Here is a 17,425-nt window from a genome sequence, read left to right as displayed (position 1 = left end):
GTTGTCGATGACCCTGCCACAGAACAGGGAAGTGTAACAGCACCCAGAGCACTGTGTGTAAAACCAAGCAGTTACAAGTCCTAAGGGGAAACTTGGACCAGGACTGCTGCTGGACAGTGAGACCAGGACCCCCCAGTGGCCAGGGACACCTCCACCATCATCTGCTTGCTCTGAGGATGGATGGAGTGACTCGTATTCTTTTATATGATTTTTGACTCTAGGTTATGACTGTTACGTTGATACAGCAAACCACATATTAAGATCCAATCTGATCTGCAGAGGGACCAGGTGATTAGAAATGGTAAGTTAAGTTGTATTACAAATTCTGTATTATGCCACTTATAAATTGTACTACATTGATTCTGCTTGGAGAAATCCTGTGCCATTCTAATCACACATTCTGTGCTATACTGTTCATAAAATCCTGTTAAGAAAATAAAGCTTTAATTGTAACTACAACTTAGTGTCATCATCATTCTGCCAAGGATCCCTAAAAGAATCTGTCTGTCCCCTCAGTGTCAGGTGACATAAACATAACTTTAAATCTATACATTTTCATCCAGACAGGATTCAGTCAAGTGAGGAGTTAATCGTGTACAATGTTAGCATTACTATTTGCATGTAAATTTGATGAGCACTTTGTAACACTCTTCCCTGTCTGTTCTGGTTTTCCCTGGGGCTGTTACTAGTTCCACTCTGTTGCCTTCTTTGTTCATCTGTCTTGTACTTTGAATTCCTCACTTGTATTTCTGAGACAGTTACAGAAAGCAGCAGCCTCCTGCCAGAACTTCCCAGGGTAGAGTCTCATCTCCCTTCAGCCTCCTGTGGGTTTTAACTTGGTACAAAAAAAAAAACCCTTATTATCAGTATCCTCATGCCATCCTCATCCTCATGTGAGTTGGTCCTCATAGCAGTGAGCCAAGGGATCGAATGCAGGGCCTCTGCTCTGCACCTTTTCCAAGATGCTTGCGAAGTGATCACAGCTCCCCACTGTTGCACCACAGGCAAACTCCGTCCCAGGGGCATGATGCAAGGTTTCCCCCATAACACACTCTTTTTTTTTTTCCAGAGAATTCAGAAGTTGGTATCCCAATGGTATTCCTGCAGAAATAAATACTTTTACTCAACTCCAAGGAGATGGAAATAAGCCACTGAACCTTACTCAGCTGAGACACAACATAGACAAATATCTACTTATGGCATGCACCGATATTTCCAAAGCTGTTATACTGTGCCTTTGTCCTACATTCTTCCAGTAACCTTTAAGCAATCTTGAAGCTCACTTCATTAAACCCTGATGATGCTACTTAACTCACAGCCTGAAGAGACAGTTGTAAACTACAGGCAGAACTACTACTTATTTTTCACAACTGTTTTTATAACAGTACTTGAAACAAAAAGCATTAGAAGTAGAGCAACCATGAAAGTTTATCCTAATTCTAGGTAACTTGTTACACCTAAGCAGTTCACATTCACAGCTCTAGCTAACCCCTAGCATGAACCAGATGCAACTCCATATTCTCATGAAACTGTAAAGGATAAGGGATAGAAAAAAAGAGAAGACTGTATTTACTGGGATGACAGACTAAAATCTGTTCTGCATTTTTCACTAGGAAGCTGATTGTTAGGGGCATTCCAGCAGAGTTTTTCCTGAACATTGTGGACCAGACTTTTTTTCCTTTACAACAACAGTATAAATCACTGGAGTGCAGACACAGCCCATCACTAGAATGATCATCATTAGTATTGTTATAGCAGTTCCGCTTGCATGCACCTCCTGCTGTGCAGCACATAACGCTTTCAGGAAGTACACTGCTCCATCTGGCAATGAATGTGTAACTGGGTGAATTAGGAATCCAGTCACTTGGAACTTTAAAGATCAAAGATATTGTTAGGGGTTAGTCCTAGGAATGACGTCTGAATAGCTCTTTCTGTTGAGGGTGATTTGTCACCAAATTAAGCTAGCAACTCTCCCGGCATACAGGACTGTAAAGCATGTCAGTCAATCTTCAGCAGATGAGCAGTGATGAAGCCAACCATGCAGGCAGAAATCAGCAGGGAAGGTTGCAGAGCCCAACAGAAAGGGAGATGTAAACTGGGCACAGCAACAAGGTGGATTACAGCTGTGGGACTGCACTGTACAAAAGCTCATCCTTTTCCTGCAAGAAGAAACCTAAGTAATTTTTGAATAATCCTCTGGAAAAAAAAATCCTGACCTGCATTGTGGAGAATATTGTTTTGATTCATTACATAAACCAACTGCGCATGCTCTTATTTTAGCACTGAAATTAAAACATGGCAAATACAGCCACATGACATGCTTGTCACAGCCCACAAGTTTTTCTAGCACATCAGCATTTCTATTTCATAAATAGAAAATACAGTTTACAGGATAGTGATTCAGAGAAATTGACTCAATAGTTTGTTTAACTATTAAGTAGGTATTCTTTATTGGCAGCGCTGGATGCACGGGGGATCGCTCCACCTATCGTGCACACCGTCGGGTCTAATTGTGCAGGTTAAGTACATGGTCTACATACATATTCACTAGACTTCTGAGAAATGTTATACATATTCATTAGCTTTCCGGGAAAGTATTAGCATATGCAAATGTCCTTTACGCAGGCGCATTGAAGGTCTCTGGTGGTCTTCAGGAGTCCTCTGGTGGTCTTCCATAGTCTTCCTCACTTGTCCGCTATTGGACCTTCCTCAGGTGATTCTGCGCAGTATGGTCTTTTACATGTTTTGATACATCAGTGCTTGTTAGTGCTCTTATTATCGAAGTTTTCATTAGTGGTGTAAAACCATATGGTTAGTTTAAGCTAAATTATCTACAAGGACGAGAACAAAGGCAGGAGTTCTTATCTTTTCTGGCCCTATCTATTCAAGCAAGGCCTCTGCTTGAGCCTTCTCGACAAGATCGTAAATTTATCAAACATTTAATTAAGTTTTGTGATTGTTCATGGTTCCTTCTTGTTCATCACTCCCAAGTACCAGTCTCTGACAGGCTTAATCCTTGACGAACACCAGTCTTTGGTATGTAAAGTTACAGAGAGACAATCATTGAGCAATTAGCAGTTCGTTCTCTATATCAATAGTATCATCTTCAGACAAATTCTAATATGTATCACCTGCAAGTATTTCAGAAGGACCTATCATACCATCCAATGGCTTGACTCTACGTTTCTATATTATTGTCAGCTGGAGGACACTGGATAATGTGCAATCTTGATGTGCCAGCACTTAGCCAGGCTTCTAGCACAGTTGAAAAATGGGCAAGCTCTGGCTAAACTCTATAAATCCCTGCACCCTACAGGTGTAATCTAGGCTACACCTAGATTATCTTAAATGTTATAACCTAAAGGACTCAAAACACAGTTGCTTCTGAAAATGCATCACAAAAACAGCTTGCCTAGCTACTCTGCATCTGGTATGTCTATCACTAACAGAGGGTAAGATCACAGGCATAATAACATTGCCATTGTCTCCAAAAAAGGCTTTTGTTTAGATTCTGCTTACATAAAATGTGAAGGTTTCAAGAAGATCTACACTCTCCCAGAAAATATACTGGTGCATCCCTGAAGGCTCAAGTCCCCCTCGGAATTTAACTTACAGCCTGCTGACACAGTTCGTCTGTCAAGTATACTGTATTTCCTGATGAAACTGGAGAGCTACCAAGACAGGACATAACTGAAAAAGCAAAAGTAAAAACAATTCCAGGTTTTGAAACAACAATAGCGCTTAATTTTCAAGGTACAAATAATTAAAATAGGACAATGCTAAAATATGAGGAACAAATATAATGGGAGTACAGGGTCTATTCTACAAATGTGAGAGGGCTGACACACTAAAGCAGAATGACAATCCATCTAGCCTACACTTCCTGACAGAGGTCAGCCTAGACACCAGTGTATACGTGCATGAGGTCACATGTAAGCAAGTCTGAATTTTGTATGCTGGTGGAAGAAGATGACTCGGTGAATCCTGAGACCTGTAGGCTACTCCAGCGTCTACAAACAGTAAAAAACACATACACACACACACAAAAAAAAACCCTTAAAGATCATCACCCCCGGGTAGGAATTACTGGAGCATGAAATGCTGCAGATGTACATGGGGACTGTTTACCCAAATGCTGCCCCCAACATATGCTAAAGGCAAACCCCAACTGCATGAGCTGGCTATGCTGGTTTCACGCTCTTTGGGAACTTCCCTAAACCAGAAAGAACTGCAGCATCTCCCGATTCCTAACACTAAGTGGTACAAAGCAGCCAGAAGGGAAATAAATGAATTTTCACATTAACCCTCCCTGCTGCTTTGGACACCAACTGTCTCGGGGACAAAAAACCTGTAACGGAGACCTCACATCAATAAGCCTGCCACTCTGCTGCTGCAACTGTTCAATTTTTTCACTCCGTCTCATTTTTAGTTTAGGTATGAATCCTACAAACACTCATGTTCACATTACCTTTAAAGGATAAGGAGCCTTGAGGCAGTAGCTGTCTCTCACCATATGTTTACATAAGACTCATGCCTGGTGGGGACAGATGAATCCCCCAACTATAACACAACAAAATGTGAGTTGGCTGACCTGTACGCGTTAAGCTAAACAGTATTAGAAATCAGCACAAATACAGAAGTCCTTAAAATGTAGTAGATCATAATAACTACTGTAAAAATGGTTCCTACCCACTCAAGTCTGCTCACTATGTATCACAGCCATGTTGCTCACTTAAGTGGCTCTAATGAAGCATTACCGCTTTTAACTCCTGCTAGTCCTGCAGCGACAACAGTACTGAAAAGACAAAGATCTTAATCACCACACGCATTACCAACAACATTCTACTGTGACTGCCAGTTACACTCAACAGGTGTGTAATGCCACAGATGTCAACGTCAAACACTAATGTCACAGATCTAGCATAGATTTTTGGCCCACACAACCATCTGTACATTATCTTTGTCCTGCACAGTCACAAGTTAAGAGTGCAAAAAGCCCTTCTGGATCTCAGTTGGGTCCTTAAAGGTGGCGGCAGTCCTACTTATGCCTAATTATTAGGATCTCATTGCAACACAGCAGCCCACAAAATGCTACTGCTAAGAGAAGATCCAACCCTCAAGCCGTACTCAGTTACCTCTGCAATTGCCTGATGCAGTTGCTGAAAATAACAGGAAAGCATAGCAGGACTAGCCACGGTTCAGTAGATATTTCCAACACCTTCAAACCTTGCTTAATCTTCTTGCATCATTTTAAACTCAGTGATAATAAGCACGTGCAAACATTTGCCACAAGTTTTATATTGGTTATGAAGCAGGAGACTGGTCAAGTGTACACAGCTGAAATTTTTGAGATTCCAGCATAAACCCACTAGACATTAACTCAGGTGCAGCTCCATAAACAACTGTATAGGTCTCTAACCAGAGAAAGTTTAAGACCTGTTCAACTCAACCTCAGGTGTCTCCTAAAAACCGGGAGAGTAGCACACAGCCCACATCTACATTTTTCCAGTACTAAAAAAAAAAAGCTAAAACACTACTCATACTTAACAGAAATGTAGAATAGGGATTTCAAGTGCAGCACATACTTCCACCATTATCTGCCAATATCCTTCGTAGCACATCAAATCCCTGACTGTGTCAGAAAAGTGTTGCAAATGTTGGTTGGATATCAAAAGCAAAAGCACTGTGTTGCATGATCAAACTGACCTTCAAGCAGCCCAGGATCTGAATAGCAGTAAGATGTCCTAGAATTCTGCCTTCTACCTACATAAGAAATAATATACATGTGCTATAAAAATAATGATTAGTGCTTATACCATTACAACACTAATTATCCCATGATTTGTTCAGATTCATTAGTAATGCAAAAGGTTAGGTTGTAACTCATCTGTAAAAGTATTATTAATCCCTGCACTACACAAACATTATTACAATGGCTTTTTCATTGCCAGGATGTCTTTACATTGCAGTGAAGGTAATACATATATCGCATCTTTGAAATCTATTTCTCACAAAAAACAGATTATAGAAAGACAGTACAGTAACAGTATTACATAACGTGTCTTCCTTCTATTCAAGTAACATTATTCTCTAATGATAATCCATGCATGAAGTGGAGGCAGAATATTAACAGAGCAATGAAAGACTCATGATGAGAGTGCAAGTAGCTTAGGCTACCAAAAAAACACAGTTTGAAGTTGATTAGAATACACAGAAATACTTATACTCCTGATTCTCAGAGCTTCTAGAGACATCCACTTTTTGCCCATCTTTAAAGTTACTGAGTTCAACTAACAGTCAAACTAATGATACTCCCTCATGCTACAGACTGTTCACCTTAGTTAAGTAGGCTTGGCTCAGCTGCACTGTCAGCTTTTTTTTTTTTCTTCTGTAAAAAAGACTTCCTCCCAGAGTCCAATCTCTGTTACAGGTCAGGATCTTTGAACTATCACATCCAGTGGAAAACATTTTCAGCAACTCTCACAAATTGCTGCATGCAGCTGAAACTACAGATATGAAAAGGAACAAATACCAGCTTAGAAAGATCAGGAGCCACATCCCATGTATTTACGTAAGCCCAAGGCATGTTGAGTACTTGTTAACATTTTAAAATACCTAGCTTAAAAATCTCTCTTCTTTACATGTACCACCATCTTGCCAGTCACTTTAGGCTGTAATCTAGTCACCATCAACATACACATCCCTGTAGGCTTTCCTATCTGTACTGAGTATTAACTCTCTAGTTTCATAACTTGATTGAATTCATTCTCACAAACAGGATGATCAACAATCTTCCATGTTCTAGCTTCTCAATCACTCCCCCCCACCTCCCTTGAAATATGCTAATGCCCCCCCTCCCCCCCCCCTCCCTGTAGCATTCACAGACACAAGCTTTTTTCCTAGCCACTCCTCTGATCACATCTTGTTTTTCTTTTAATTCTTCCACTGCCTCTGACAACAAATACAAGCTCTTCTCTTCATTTCAAATGTCCTTCGTTACGCTATCTGTACCACAACGTGACATGCAAGTTTTCCGCAGAGATACAGGATACCACTTTAGGGAAGCTGAAATGTCTGTATAGTGTTGCACCCACAAAACACATTATTAGCACAAAATTTGACAAAAGCAAGCGGGAACTACATGAACTACTCCACACCCCCAGCAAATCAATATAATAAGACAAGTATTGACTTGGTATTTGAGATATTGAACTGTGAACATTTTAAAACAACTCAAGTGATCTTCCTTGGTCACATATGTTAAATACACACTACTAATTATGTGAAATTCTCACTGGGAACATTTCCTAAGAGACACAACCTCAAACTCACAAGACCTTCAGAAAAAAAAAATCCAACCTGTAATAACTCAAGACCTTCTAGAACTTTAAAAACGATGTTATTTTAAAATGATAGTAGGGAGCTTTTTATTTTTACATATGCACCACACTAGCTTAATAGTAGTTTCACCGTCTTCCAAAAGGATTTTAATTGGGGTTTTTTATTAGAATATACTAATCTGAAACCAGAGCAAAGCCCTTGAAGCAGGAGATTAACAATTATGAAGATACTTCTAAAAATCTGTTGCAAAAATGATGAAAAGAAAAATCTCACCAGTACCCACTACTGCACTGGAGTCAAGCTGTTGCAAAGCTTGATGTGACGGAACCAGAACATTTCCTTAGCTTTTTAAAAATAAAAAGCTCAAACAAACCTTTGGTTCAACAGAAATGCAGGCATGTGTTTTCGTTTCTCCATTGTCCAAGATATTTGGAATGGCTATGAAGCCATTTTCCTTGAGCAAGACTACAGATGTGAATCCGTAATGGCATTAATTACAGTAAGGTTACACTGAAGTTCAAGCTAACGAGAAACATAAACACAACTATTTTCAGTTTCTAGCAGTTAATGAAGACTAGGAAAACCATAACCAAATTCCTTATGAAAAGAAAATAATCACAGCATTGAGTCCAGGACTAAGCATTTAAGTGTTAGACTTGAAGACTACTCTAAGCTTCCAACAAAAGAACTACTTCCATTTAGAATATGCTATAATCAAGAACACAATTTGATCATATCTTGTTCCACAGTCACAGTTTGGGAATGCAGATATGCCAGCATTTCCTGATTGGGAACGTACCTATCACATAGACTTACACAGACAGACATGTCACATGGCTGCATATCACTGGATTAGCATTATTTTGCATTTCAAAGATACTGTTTTAGCAAGGATCTTATTTTTTAAGCAGCAAGTATGTCTGTCAGTGGGGAAAAGGCTAACACTGTCTAGATCATCTAAGCAAGACACTAAGTCATTTCATGACACAGAAAGCAGTATGAAACATCTCATAAGCAAGGGCTACAGTGGCTTCAAGGAAGTTATTTCTGAGGACTTACACATTTGAACCACAGGATGGGTGAGACATTATTTCTCAGAAAAATCAGCATGCATTTATTGACTTGACAGGTCATAGGATGTGGGGTAAACAACTGTGTAGAATTTGGTTTTTACCTTTTACAGGGCCGTTAGCTTAAAGTGACCATCCTCGCTTCCAAACTCAAATCGGCATAGTTCAGTTTTTCTGCCTTATTGCCACAATTTAATGAATGCACTTCAATTAATTCAATGCTAAAAGTGTAATTTACTAATAAAGTACTTGCAAACTGAGACAAGTAAACTGAAATTGTTACTGTCAGTTCTTGCACCTGACTTCAGCCATGTCATGATCACATCAGACTGCTGTCTTACCTCAAACCACAGGCGTTGCACAGCTTGAACGAGTTCCTCCACTGCTTCCCAACAGCAATAACTTACACCATGACAAACATGCTTGGCAAGTCAGACAATGCCCCACCTTTTCCCAGACACAAGGAGAAATTTGTTATGGCGATAGCAAAGTTTTACTCTGAATTTTATCCTGCACAAGTCATGATGAATTTCCACTTCCAGAAGTATTTGCTCTAGAGACAACCTTAGAAGGCTGATAGTTGAGTGCTCTTCTAGCCTAGCTTTGCTTCTGTTGTGCAAGCTATCTGATCCATCGTTAACACCAAAGACTTCCAAAGATGAAGTTTAGCCCTCACCCCTGGAAGCTCCAGCTATGCAAAGGTCTGGAACTTAAAAATTCTTCCTTGTGCCCAAAAAACAAGGTCTCTTTTTTTCTCTGGAACACACAAAAGCAATAGGAAGCACATATTCCTGAAACATCCAAATATAATTATTAGTTAATAGATCTGAAGATGCTAAATACAGACTTAAGAGCCATTATTGCTTCTATGAAGGCTTCTTCTCCTCCCTATACTTCATTCCCCCACCACATAACTGACATTTTCACGTAAGTAAAATTAAAATACTGGGAAAGTATTATTTAACTCACTAAATAGTTAAACCCTGGAAATACCTATCAAACACTCTGTGAAGATAAAAATCTAACATGAGTATCTAGATCTCCCAAGATGCCAACAACTTACCGCTGATCTTCAAGGCCAAGCAAAGCTCGCTCTCAACTTGCACATTTTATGTTATATTAAACCACCAATAATTATTTCTAGAATACAGATCAATTTCTTAAATTCAGTAGATTACAATGTGACTTACACTGTAGGTAGCTCTGACCTGCAAACACTGGGAATTCACCAATTAAGTCCAAAATGGACCATTATGCATAGAAAATTTTTTTTAGAAGACAGTTCTCTAACAGAGCACAAGAAAGATGCTCTGTAGAAAAGCAAGACCTTTTATGACTGTTTAATATTTATAGCCAATTTTTTTCCTGCTTTTCTGACAAGAAGCAACACCAGAGTTTCTTTAATATTTTTATTATATGCCAAAGGTCATTAAAGATGAGGTTTTGCTTGTATACAAGTTACTCAAAAATTGTGTCTAGGCAGAGATTCGTTAGCAATCTTACTTATTTCAAAGCATAGTTTTTTTCAATCAGGCCACAAAAATAATATTGTGTACAAGCAGTAACTAAAGAGCTGCAGGTTCAAGGAGTTTCCAAGTATCACAGGTCTTGAGATCTCATCAGGAAATAAGAATAAATCAAAGCAGTCGAAAATGTAGAATAGCAGCTCCACGTAGCTTCTTCAAGTTTTAACTTTATTCAGAAAGTGACACTTAGTTCAGTTTGCTTCATTCTTTGAAGCTTCATCAAAGTTTTCAACAAGATCTAGAAAAAGAATGTTGAAATTAGTTTGACACACTTCCGCTTTACCAAATGTTTTGGGTTTTTTTTTCCAAAGTTCTACTTCATATCAAGTGCTTACAACATAAAAAAAACCTTTTAGCTTATAAAATACAGACCGAGTAACTCAAGAGCTTCATGGGTCTTTCTTCTTGCTCAACCAAGCATGTTTTGGATGGTTCACTATAAAGCACAATTCTAAGCGCATTTAACTCCACTATACCCAAAACTGGTCAAAGTGATACTGAGAAGGTAGTTTCTTCCCACCCTTCCTATTGAATATTAAATAATTATCTTAGCCATAGCTATTACTTCTACACAGAACAAAAATTCCAGCTCAAACCAGTAAGTCTCTCATGGTGTCTGAAAACAATTAAATAATCTGCCCACAGAAATTCTGTCACAGCAAGTGACTAGTCAATACTCTTACCATCCTTGGCCCAATCTTACGCTACACGTGTTATCTCTCAGCAAAATTCATTTCCTTTTCCTCCATTGCATGCCTGTTCTTACCTGGAACTTCATCATCATCATCTTCACCAGTAGCAAGTGGTGCTTTTCCATCCACAGCTGCAAGAGAGTAGTTCAAAAGCATCAATCAAGCTCATCCCAGGCACCTTGACTAGTTGTTTTGCTTTGTGTTTTTTGAAAACATTATCAAAGATTCTGAGCTAAACAGCAATGCTTTACCCAGTTCCCTTGCTGAATAAAAATCTTGAACTAAACCTAGGAAGTTCACATTCCCTTTGTTACCAATAATGGTCAAACAGCCCAGCGGGGAAATGAGAAAACACATGCTAAACCAGCCTACTAGTCATCATCTTCTATCTAGGTATACTGAGTGCCCTACATGGTAATCATTTTCAGTTACAAGTGCAGAGACTGGTTTTACCAATTTCTCTTAAAAGCAGCTTGGTTTATTGACCTTGGCTTGTCAAGGTTTACATATTTTACATCACCAAGTTTTAAGGAAAAGAAAGGACCTTATGATCCTAGGCCTTCAAGGAAAACTGAGGTGTAATTGTGAAGCTGCAGGCAGACACACATGACTAGAGGTAGTTTGTTGTGGTTTAACCCCAGCCAGCAACTAAGCACCACACAGCTGCTCGCTCATATCCCCCCCACCCAGTGGGACTGGGGAAAGAATTGAAAAGAAAAAGGTAAAACTCGTGGGTTGAGAAAAGAACAGTTTAATAGAACAGAAAGGAAGACACTAATAATGATAATAATAATAATAAAATGACAATACTAATAAAAGGATTAAAATACACTAAACAAGTGACGTACAATGCAATTGCTCACCACTTGCTGACCGATGCTCAGTTAGTTCCCAAGCAGCGCCAAATCCCCCCAATTTATACAGTAGGCATGACATCACATGGTATGGAATACCCCTCTGGCCAGTCTGGGTCAGCTGCCCTGGCTGTGTCCCCTCCCAGCCTTCTTGCTGGCTGAGCATGAGAAGCTGAAAAATCTTTGACTTCATCTAAACACTACTTATCAACATTCTTCTTATACTGAACACAAAACATAACACTATACCAGCTACTAGAAAGAAAATTAACTCTATCCCAGCCAAAACCAGGACGTACTTTAAAGACTCTATTGTTCCCTGGCAAAGTCAGAGGAATACGGAACTGGATGCACAATTTTACACTTAGGTGGCTGAGGTAACCAAGTGTTCTGGTCCACATCTCTGCTGAGTCAGTAATTTTTTAACCATTCCCATTGTGTTTGCCAGAGCTAGTGAGACTTAACCAGGTCCACAGTAGCAGACCAATGAGCATCTGCAGCAGTATAATGCTAAGAATAGGTATCTCAGGTCCCTGGGTGACTGTGCCACTACTTTTACTGCTATTCTTAGCTGTACTACCAAGGGTAAGCTGTCTCATGCTCTCTACCACCTCAGTTTTATCCTAATTAATCCTTCTCAGTTTTCAAGGCAAGCACGAGGAAAGAGATGGGTTCATACTAGACCTGTATCCCGATTTCTAGAGAACCAAAACAGATGAATGCATAAACTTTGGTCTGAAAGGGCTTGGGACAAGGTCACCACTAACCCTCCTGTTTGTTTTTTTTTTAACAGCAGAAAGCTGTTGCAGCTTAAGTGCATCTTAGTGTCAAATACAACATTTTAAAAGCAAACCATGTTATTTCCTCCTAAATTGTCTGCATTGTCTCTCGTCCCCAAGACCAGACTAAGTTTACTTTAGCACCTGCAAATGCAATCATCACAGACACTTCACTCTTCGATGTCAGGCTTCCAAATCTAGCAGACAATGCTGAATGGAAAGTTCTGTGCAAAGGCATCCACCCAAAGTGGAAAGGAATAGCCATTTACAAGGTCATACAAAGCAAGCACTTTAAACAAGCTTCCCTAATATTAAAACTGCACTATTTAGCTTATCCAGAATATACCCACCTTGTTATGAGAAGAGAGATCTGTGAGGATCATTTTAAATCCTTAAAGTTTGGGGTTTTTTTTTTCTTTCAAGCCCTACTGCTACCACAGGAAAACCACACAGGTGACATTAACAAGGAAGGACCTGAGCTCCATGGGGAAAGCAGCAGTTTACCCCACCTCCTGAAGACTACTTCTAGCAGGATTTTTTCAGTGGGAAGTTGACAGGAGGGAAGTATCATCAACTTCAGGAATGGAAACAGAGGCTGCCATGTTGGCAGCAAAGCGCAGGAAGAAAAAATGTAACAATCAAGTTCAGAACTATCAGAAACTGGACACAATTATACACTTCTCCTATTTGCTCTATGTTTATGATGTTCTGTACCTTGGAAGGAATGGGCTTAAGATATTTCAGAAAAGTAAGAAGACAATACGTGCAGGACACGAGGAATGTTTCCTGTGTCAGCAAGCCTGTCTTTCACTCTAATTCCCACTCTGTAGCAGTAGCACCTTTTCCAAACACCACATAACTTAAGTCCCTCCTGTACTTTTCCCACACAGCTTTAAGAAGAACAAGTGTTCCTGTACTCTTACTAATTTAAGGGTGGAATAGGAAGTTGGTGTATCTAACTTAATGCTCATACCAGTCCTGTTCTCTACAATGTTCTACACACACAGAAATTATAACATTACTTCTTTACAAATACTGTATAATTCCCTCCTAGCTATCAAAAAGTCCACGCAAGAAATACCTTCACCAAACCTGTGAGGCAGCAAAGAAGTTGCAATATGCCTGTCCACAAGTCCCTTTCCCCATTACTTATGTTTCTACTCAAAGTGTCAAAAAACAGACATACCTGAAGTTTATCTAACTCTTCCAGAGTAACTCACCCACCTAGCTTTAATGAATGAGGCATGCCAAAACATGGTAGCCACATCAAGAAGTAAAATACCACAAAATCAAGGCTGGCTACAGCTTTCCAGTCTTAGACCAGCTGCAAGATACACTAACAGGTGCCTCTGCTTTATTTGGTTATACTTGACACTGGATTTGAGCTATAAATAAGATCTAAGAGTTCCATTTCTTTATAAGCATTTTATAATATGCTTGCAGATAGCAAGAGTGCACTGAATTTCACTGCTGCTATACAAAAAAGTCTCACGTCAGCTGCCAGGATGAAACGCATTCAAGTTTCAACTTACGTTGCTTGGGGAGGGCTTCTGCCAATCTCCTCAGGCTGGTCAGACTGTCAGCTCCGAGCTGGTTTAAGATGCTAGGAAGCATTTCTGTCAGCTGCTTTGTCTCAGCATGGCCAGTGACAGTGAAAGTGTTAGCAGCCAGAGATGCCTGAACTTTAGGGTTATTGAAGTGAATGACTGTTCCTTGGTTGGTAAACATGTTTACCTGCAAGAAGAAAAATCCAGTATTTGAAGCAGTTTAGCAAGATTTTTCAATTTAACATGAAATTGAAGTTCTTAAAGCTCAATAAAGACCTACTGATAATTTACAGACAAGTTTAGGATGTTACTTAACAGGAAATTGATTTTGATACATTTTCTATTTCTATACAGAAATGTATTTTTTCCTTTCAAGGAATTACCTCTTCAATTCCAGAAATATTGTTGACTCCTAGTTTCTTCAATGAAAACTGAAGCTTCTTGTCATCTGCTGTAGCAGTTCTGTGGACAACCTTCTTCTTTCTGCGGGCAGTACCCTTTGCAAAAAAAAAAAAAGTTACAAATTAATAGTTAAGTAGTTATTCACAAACTCTAATCCCCAGGGCTGTATAACTACTCTGCAGACATCTACAACTTAACATAGAAAGTTCTACTTCTGCGTTAAGAGTGCACGTGACCCCACCCCTCCAACTGCACTGCAGCAGTCTTTCTCTTGCTAAAAGGCAAGCTTTGCATGTCTGTGACAAGCATGAGGTTTTAGGAAGGAATGCACCAGAGAACATTTATTCCACAATTCTTACAGGGATTCTGCAGCATCTTAGAAAAGAAAAATTGCAAGTTTACCCTTGTCTGTTATCATAGGCATAAAACTGAAAAATAAGCACAGTTTTAGGTAATTTCTGAAGCATATGAATTTTTCCTTAGATCATCTTTCTTAAATTGTAGCCAAATTTCGGTAACAGTCAGAGGCCATAAAGTTATCAACACATCACTAACAAATGAACATGAGAAAACTCAAAATATTCAATTTTTATTCCAAATAGATATCTCCCATCTGATGGACTTACATGTTCAAAGAACACTTATTTTCCCAAAATATTTTATAAATATGTTTTAAAAAATACTTCTATATAGTATTCCAGACCCCCCCCTGTTGACAAAGCAGAACAAGCAAAGGTAAGTTCCCCTACAGACACAGAGCTCTAGATTTCTCCAGGGAAATAACCATCCCCTATTAGAAGATATCTATACCTATGAAAAAGCAGAAAGTCATTCTATACTTCCTTGCACAGTCATAAGGCTTCAGTAAAATCTGACATAAAATGTCTAGGAATAGGTGAAACTGAGCTCCTTTTTGACACACTGTAACTACTAATCTAAGCCCTCCTCCTCCAACTGTCCACCTGCCACATGCTAGCAATAAAAAAATGTGTTGCTGCCTGGCCATATAAATAGCTGCAATACCTTTTGAGTTAACTGGTAAAACTCAGAAAGCTGGCTGGACACTAACACCTCTAACATAATCCAGTTACAAACAATGAGGAACGTTAATGACAAATTCACATGAAAACTAACACTTAGAAGACTACAGCTCGAAAGTTTAGTCATTTGTCTAGAAAGCTTGATATTCATTCCCTGCTACTATCAGGTTGGCACACACAGCTATTTGAAAAACTACTAAAATAACAGAAATGTCTTTATTTTAGTACCTTGACTACCCAGGAATTAAGCCACATAAGGCATACATTAAGTCTCTCTGGACAAAAGACCTCTCAGTAAATTTCAAAAAGTGGTATCTTGAATCAAAGGCTATGTAGGAAAATGTACCTCCTTTTTACCCATATTAAACAAATATCGAAACTCAGACAACCTGAGTTTAATTTAAATGAACAGCTCTTGCTTTCATCTCCACAGATTTAAGCTTCTGAAGTTCACAGGTTTTTACTAAGCAAATTCAATCCCGAACACACCGAGACATGCTGAACAGCATGAACACCCCTCTACCTCTATAATAAAGAGGAGTGGGTACAGCAGGCCACCAATGGAGTACTACAGACTCACCTGCCACTCCTCTAAAAGGGTTTGGAAGAAGAGCCATGACATGTAGCTGTAGCTATATTCTACACAAAAATCTCAAGTTTCACATAAAGTACTACAACAGTCCTCTACCTAAACATCATATTTAGCTTATTTGTAAGATCTGCAGCCTTGCAACTTCATGAAAATCTTCCAGCAGAGGCAATGTGCAACCTTTTCTCACAAGGAGAAGTGACTCTTCCCCCTTTGTCTCCTCCACACCCTTCTCAACTTATACGGTAACAATGCCATGAAGAATACCAGTAATAATTTCCAGTTATAAAACAAATAAAGAGTCAAGTTCAGGCATTCAAAGTATTTCACAGGCCAATTTTAAAACTGAATGACAGTACCACGAGCATATTCTAAGCTTTGCGTAATGTCTCCAAAAGACCTACATTGACCAGAAAGCTGTAAGAGCTGTAATCTGAATGCCTGCTCTTACGTGACAAACATTAAAAGCCTCTAGAGTCAATAAACACGCGCTGGTAACATGCACACGATCATTCATATAATACAGCATTTCTCTGCTTAACCAGTAGCTCATACAAAGAATACACAAAATCACCAAGCCAGTTAATTACTACATTAACACTGATTTAAGGCTGCCTAATTCTCCAGCTAAAGGCAAAAAAAAATTCAACATAGGAATGAAAGCTCCTGGAAAAACTGTCAGCAAGAGTTCTGTTGAATAGTTTGTATTCTAAAATATTATGCGTACTCTTCCTCATGTATAAAACAAAATTACTAACAAATTCTTGCCTTAGAACTAACACTGTAATTAAAATGTTTACTACCATACAACTATATTAAACATACTTTTTTACTTTCAGATAGTAAGTAATCACACAGCTATCTATATTCAGATGTCATAACAAAATAAAAAGGTCTTTGAGCATGTTCATCTACAATTACAAGAGTATGACAAGGACATAATGTCCAGCTTTGCTCTAAAAGGTAAAAGAAAACAGCCACGGGCACCTTAAAGATTTCTGATGAGAGTTTGGAACATAACCATCTATAATCTGTTACGAAAACTACACCTGAGCTCACGTGCTGCAAGGTCTACTCACTTCAAATCCTACATGCCTTCTAAAATAGCCCACACAAGAATACAGGCTGCAAGTCTGCGGTAACATCTGATAACAAACCCAAAGAGAAAAGGCTGGAGGCTCAGCTGCTACATAGTTCCGTAGAAGCGGTGACTCTAGAGATCCCTGCAGCAGCACAGCTTCCCCTGAGGCCATTCAAGCCAAGCTGAGAGTACTTAAGGCTGCTCCCCAGCCTGCTTTTCAGGACCCCTCGTGCTAGGCCTGGTGTGCGTGTAGGGACACGCAGTCCCGAGGGCAGGGTGGAGAGGCGGCTCCTACCTTGCCACCGATGCGTACTTGGGCCTGCAGCTTGGCGAGCTTTTCTTGGTTCATCATGGTTTCTTTCATCTGCGAAAGCAACAAGCGCACCCATGGCAGGCGGGTCAGGAAGCGCCCGACGGCGGGCCCGGCCGCAGGGCAGGTGGGCGCACGGGGCTCCCCCGCCACCCCTCACCACACACCTACACGCACCCTCCCCGGCCGCCCCC

General features: G+C 39.7%; 1 protein-coding gene across 2 annotated transcripts; it reads right to left on the bottom strand.

The window, feature by feature from the left end:
- Positions 1–8,293: 8,293 nt before the first annotated feature.
- On the bottom strand, positions 8,294–17,397 carry BTF3 (basic transcription factor 3). 2 transcript variants are annotated; one of them, XR_775335.1, is made up of 6 exons: positions 17,217–17,397; positions 14,193–14,306; positions 13,795–13,996; positions 10,704–10,760; positions 9,915–10,175; positions 8,294–9,165 (listed from the first exon to the last, which is right to left on the bottom strand). XR_775335.1 is itself a non-coding variant. In XM_010582805.1 (5 exons), the coding sequence occupies exons 1-5, from the start codon at positions 17,283–17,285 to the stop codon at positions 10,129–10,131; spliced, it is 489 nt and encodes a 162-aa protein (XP_010581107.1). In that variant the 5' UTR covers positions 17,286–17,397; the 3' UTR covers positions 9,815–10,128. The 2 variants fall into 2 exon arrangements, 1 of the variants encoding a protein (XP_010581107.1); XM_010582805.1 differs by lacking the exon at positions 8,294–9,165 and having other exon boundaries at positions 9,815–10,175.
- Positions 17,398–17,425: the final 28 nt, after the last annotated feature.

Source organism: Haliaeetus leucocephalus, unplaced genomic scaffold (assembly GCF_000737465.1).
Source record: "Haliaeetus leucocephalus isolate CR32 unplaced genomic scaffold, Haliaeetus_leucocephalus-4.0 Scaffold849, whole genome shotgun sequence".
NCBI classification, from domain to species: domain Eukaryota; kingdom Metazoa; phylum Chordata; class Aves; order Accipitriformes; family Accipitridae; genus Haliaeetus; species Haliaeetus leucocephalus.
This window is presented reverse-complemented; position numbering and strand designations above follow the sequence as displayed.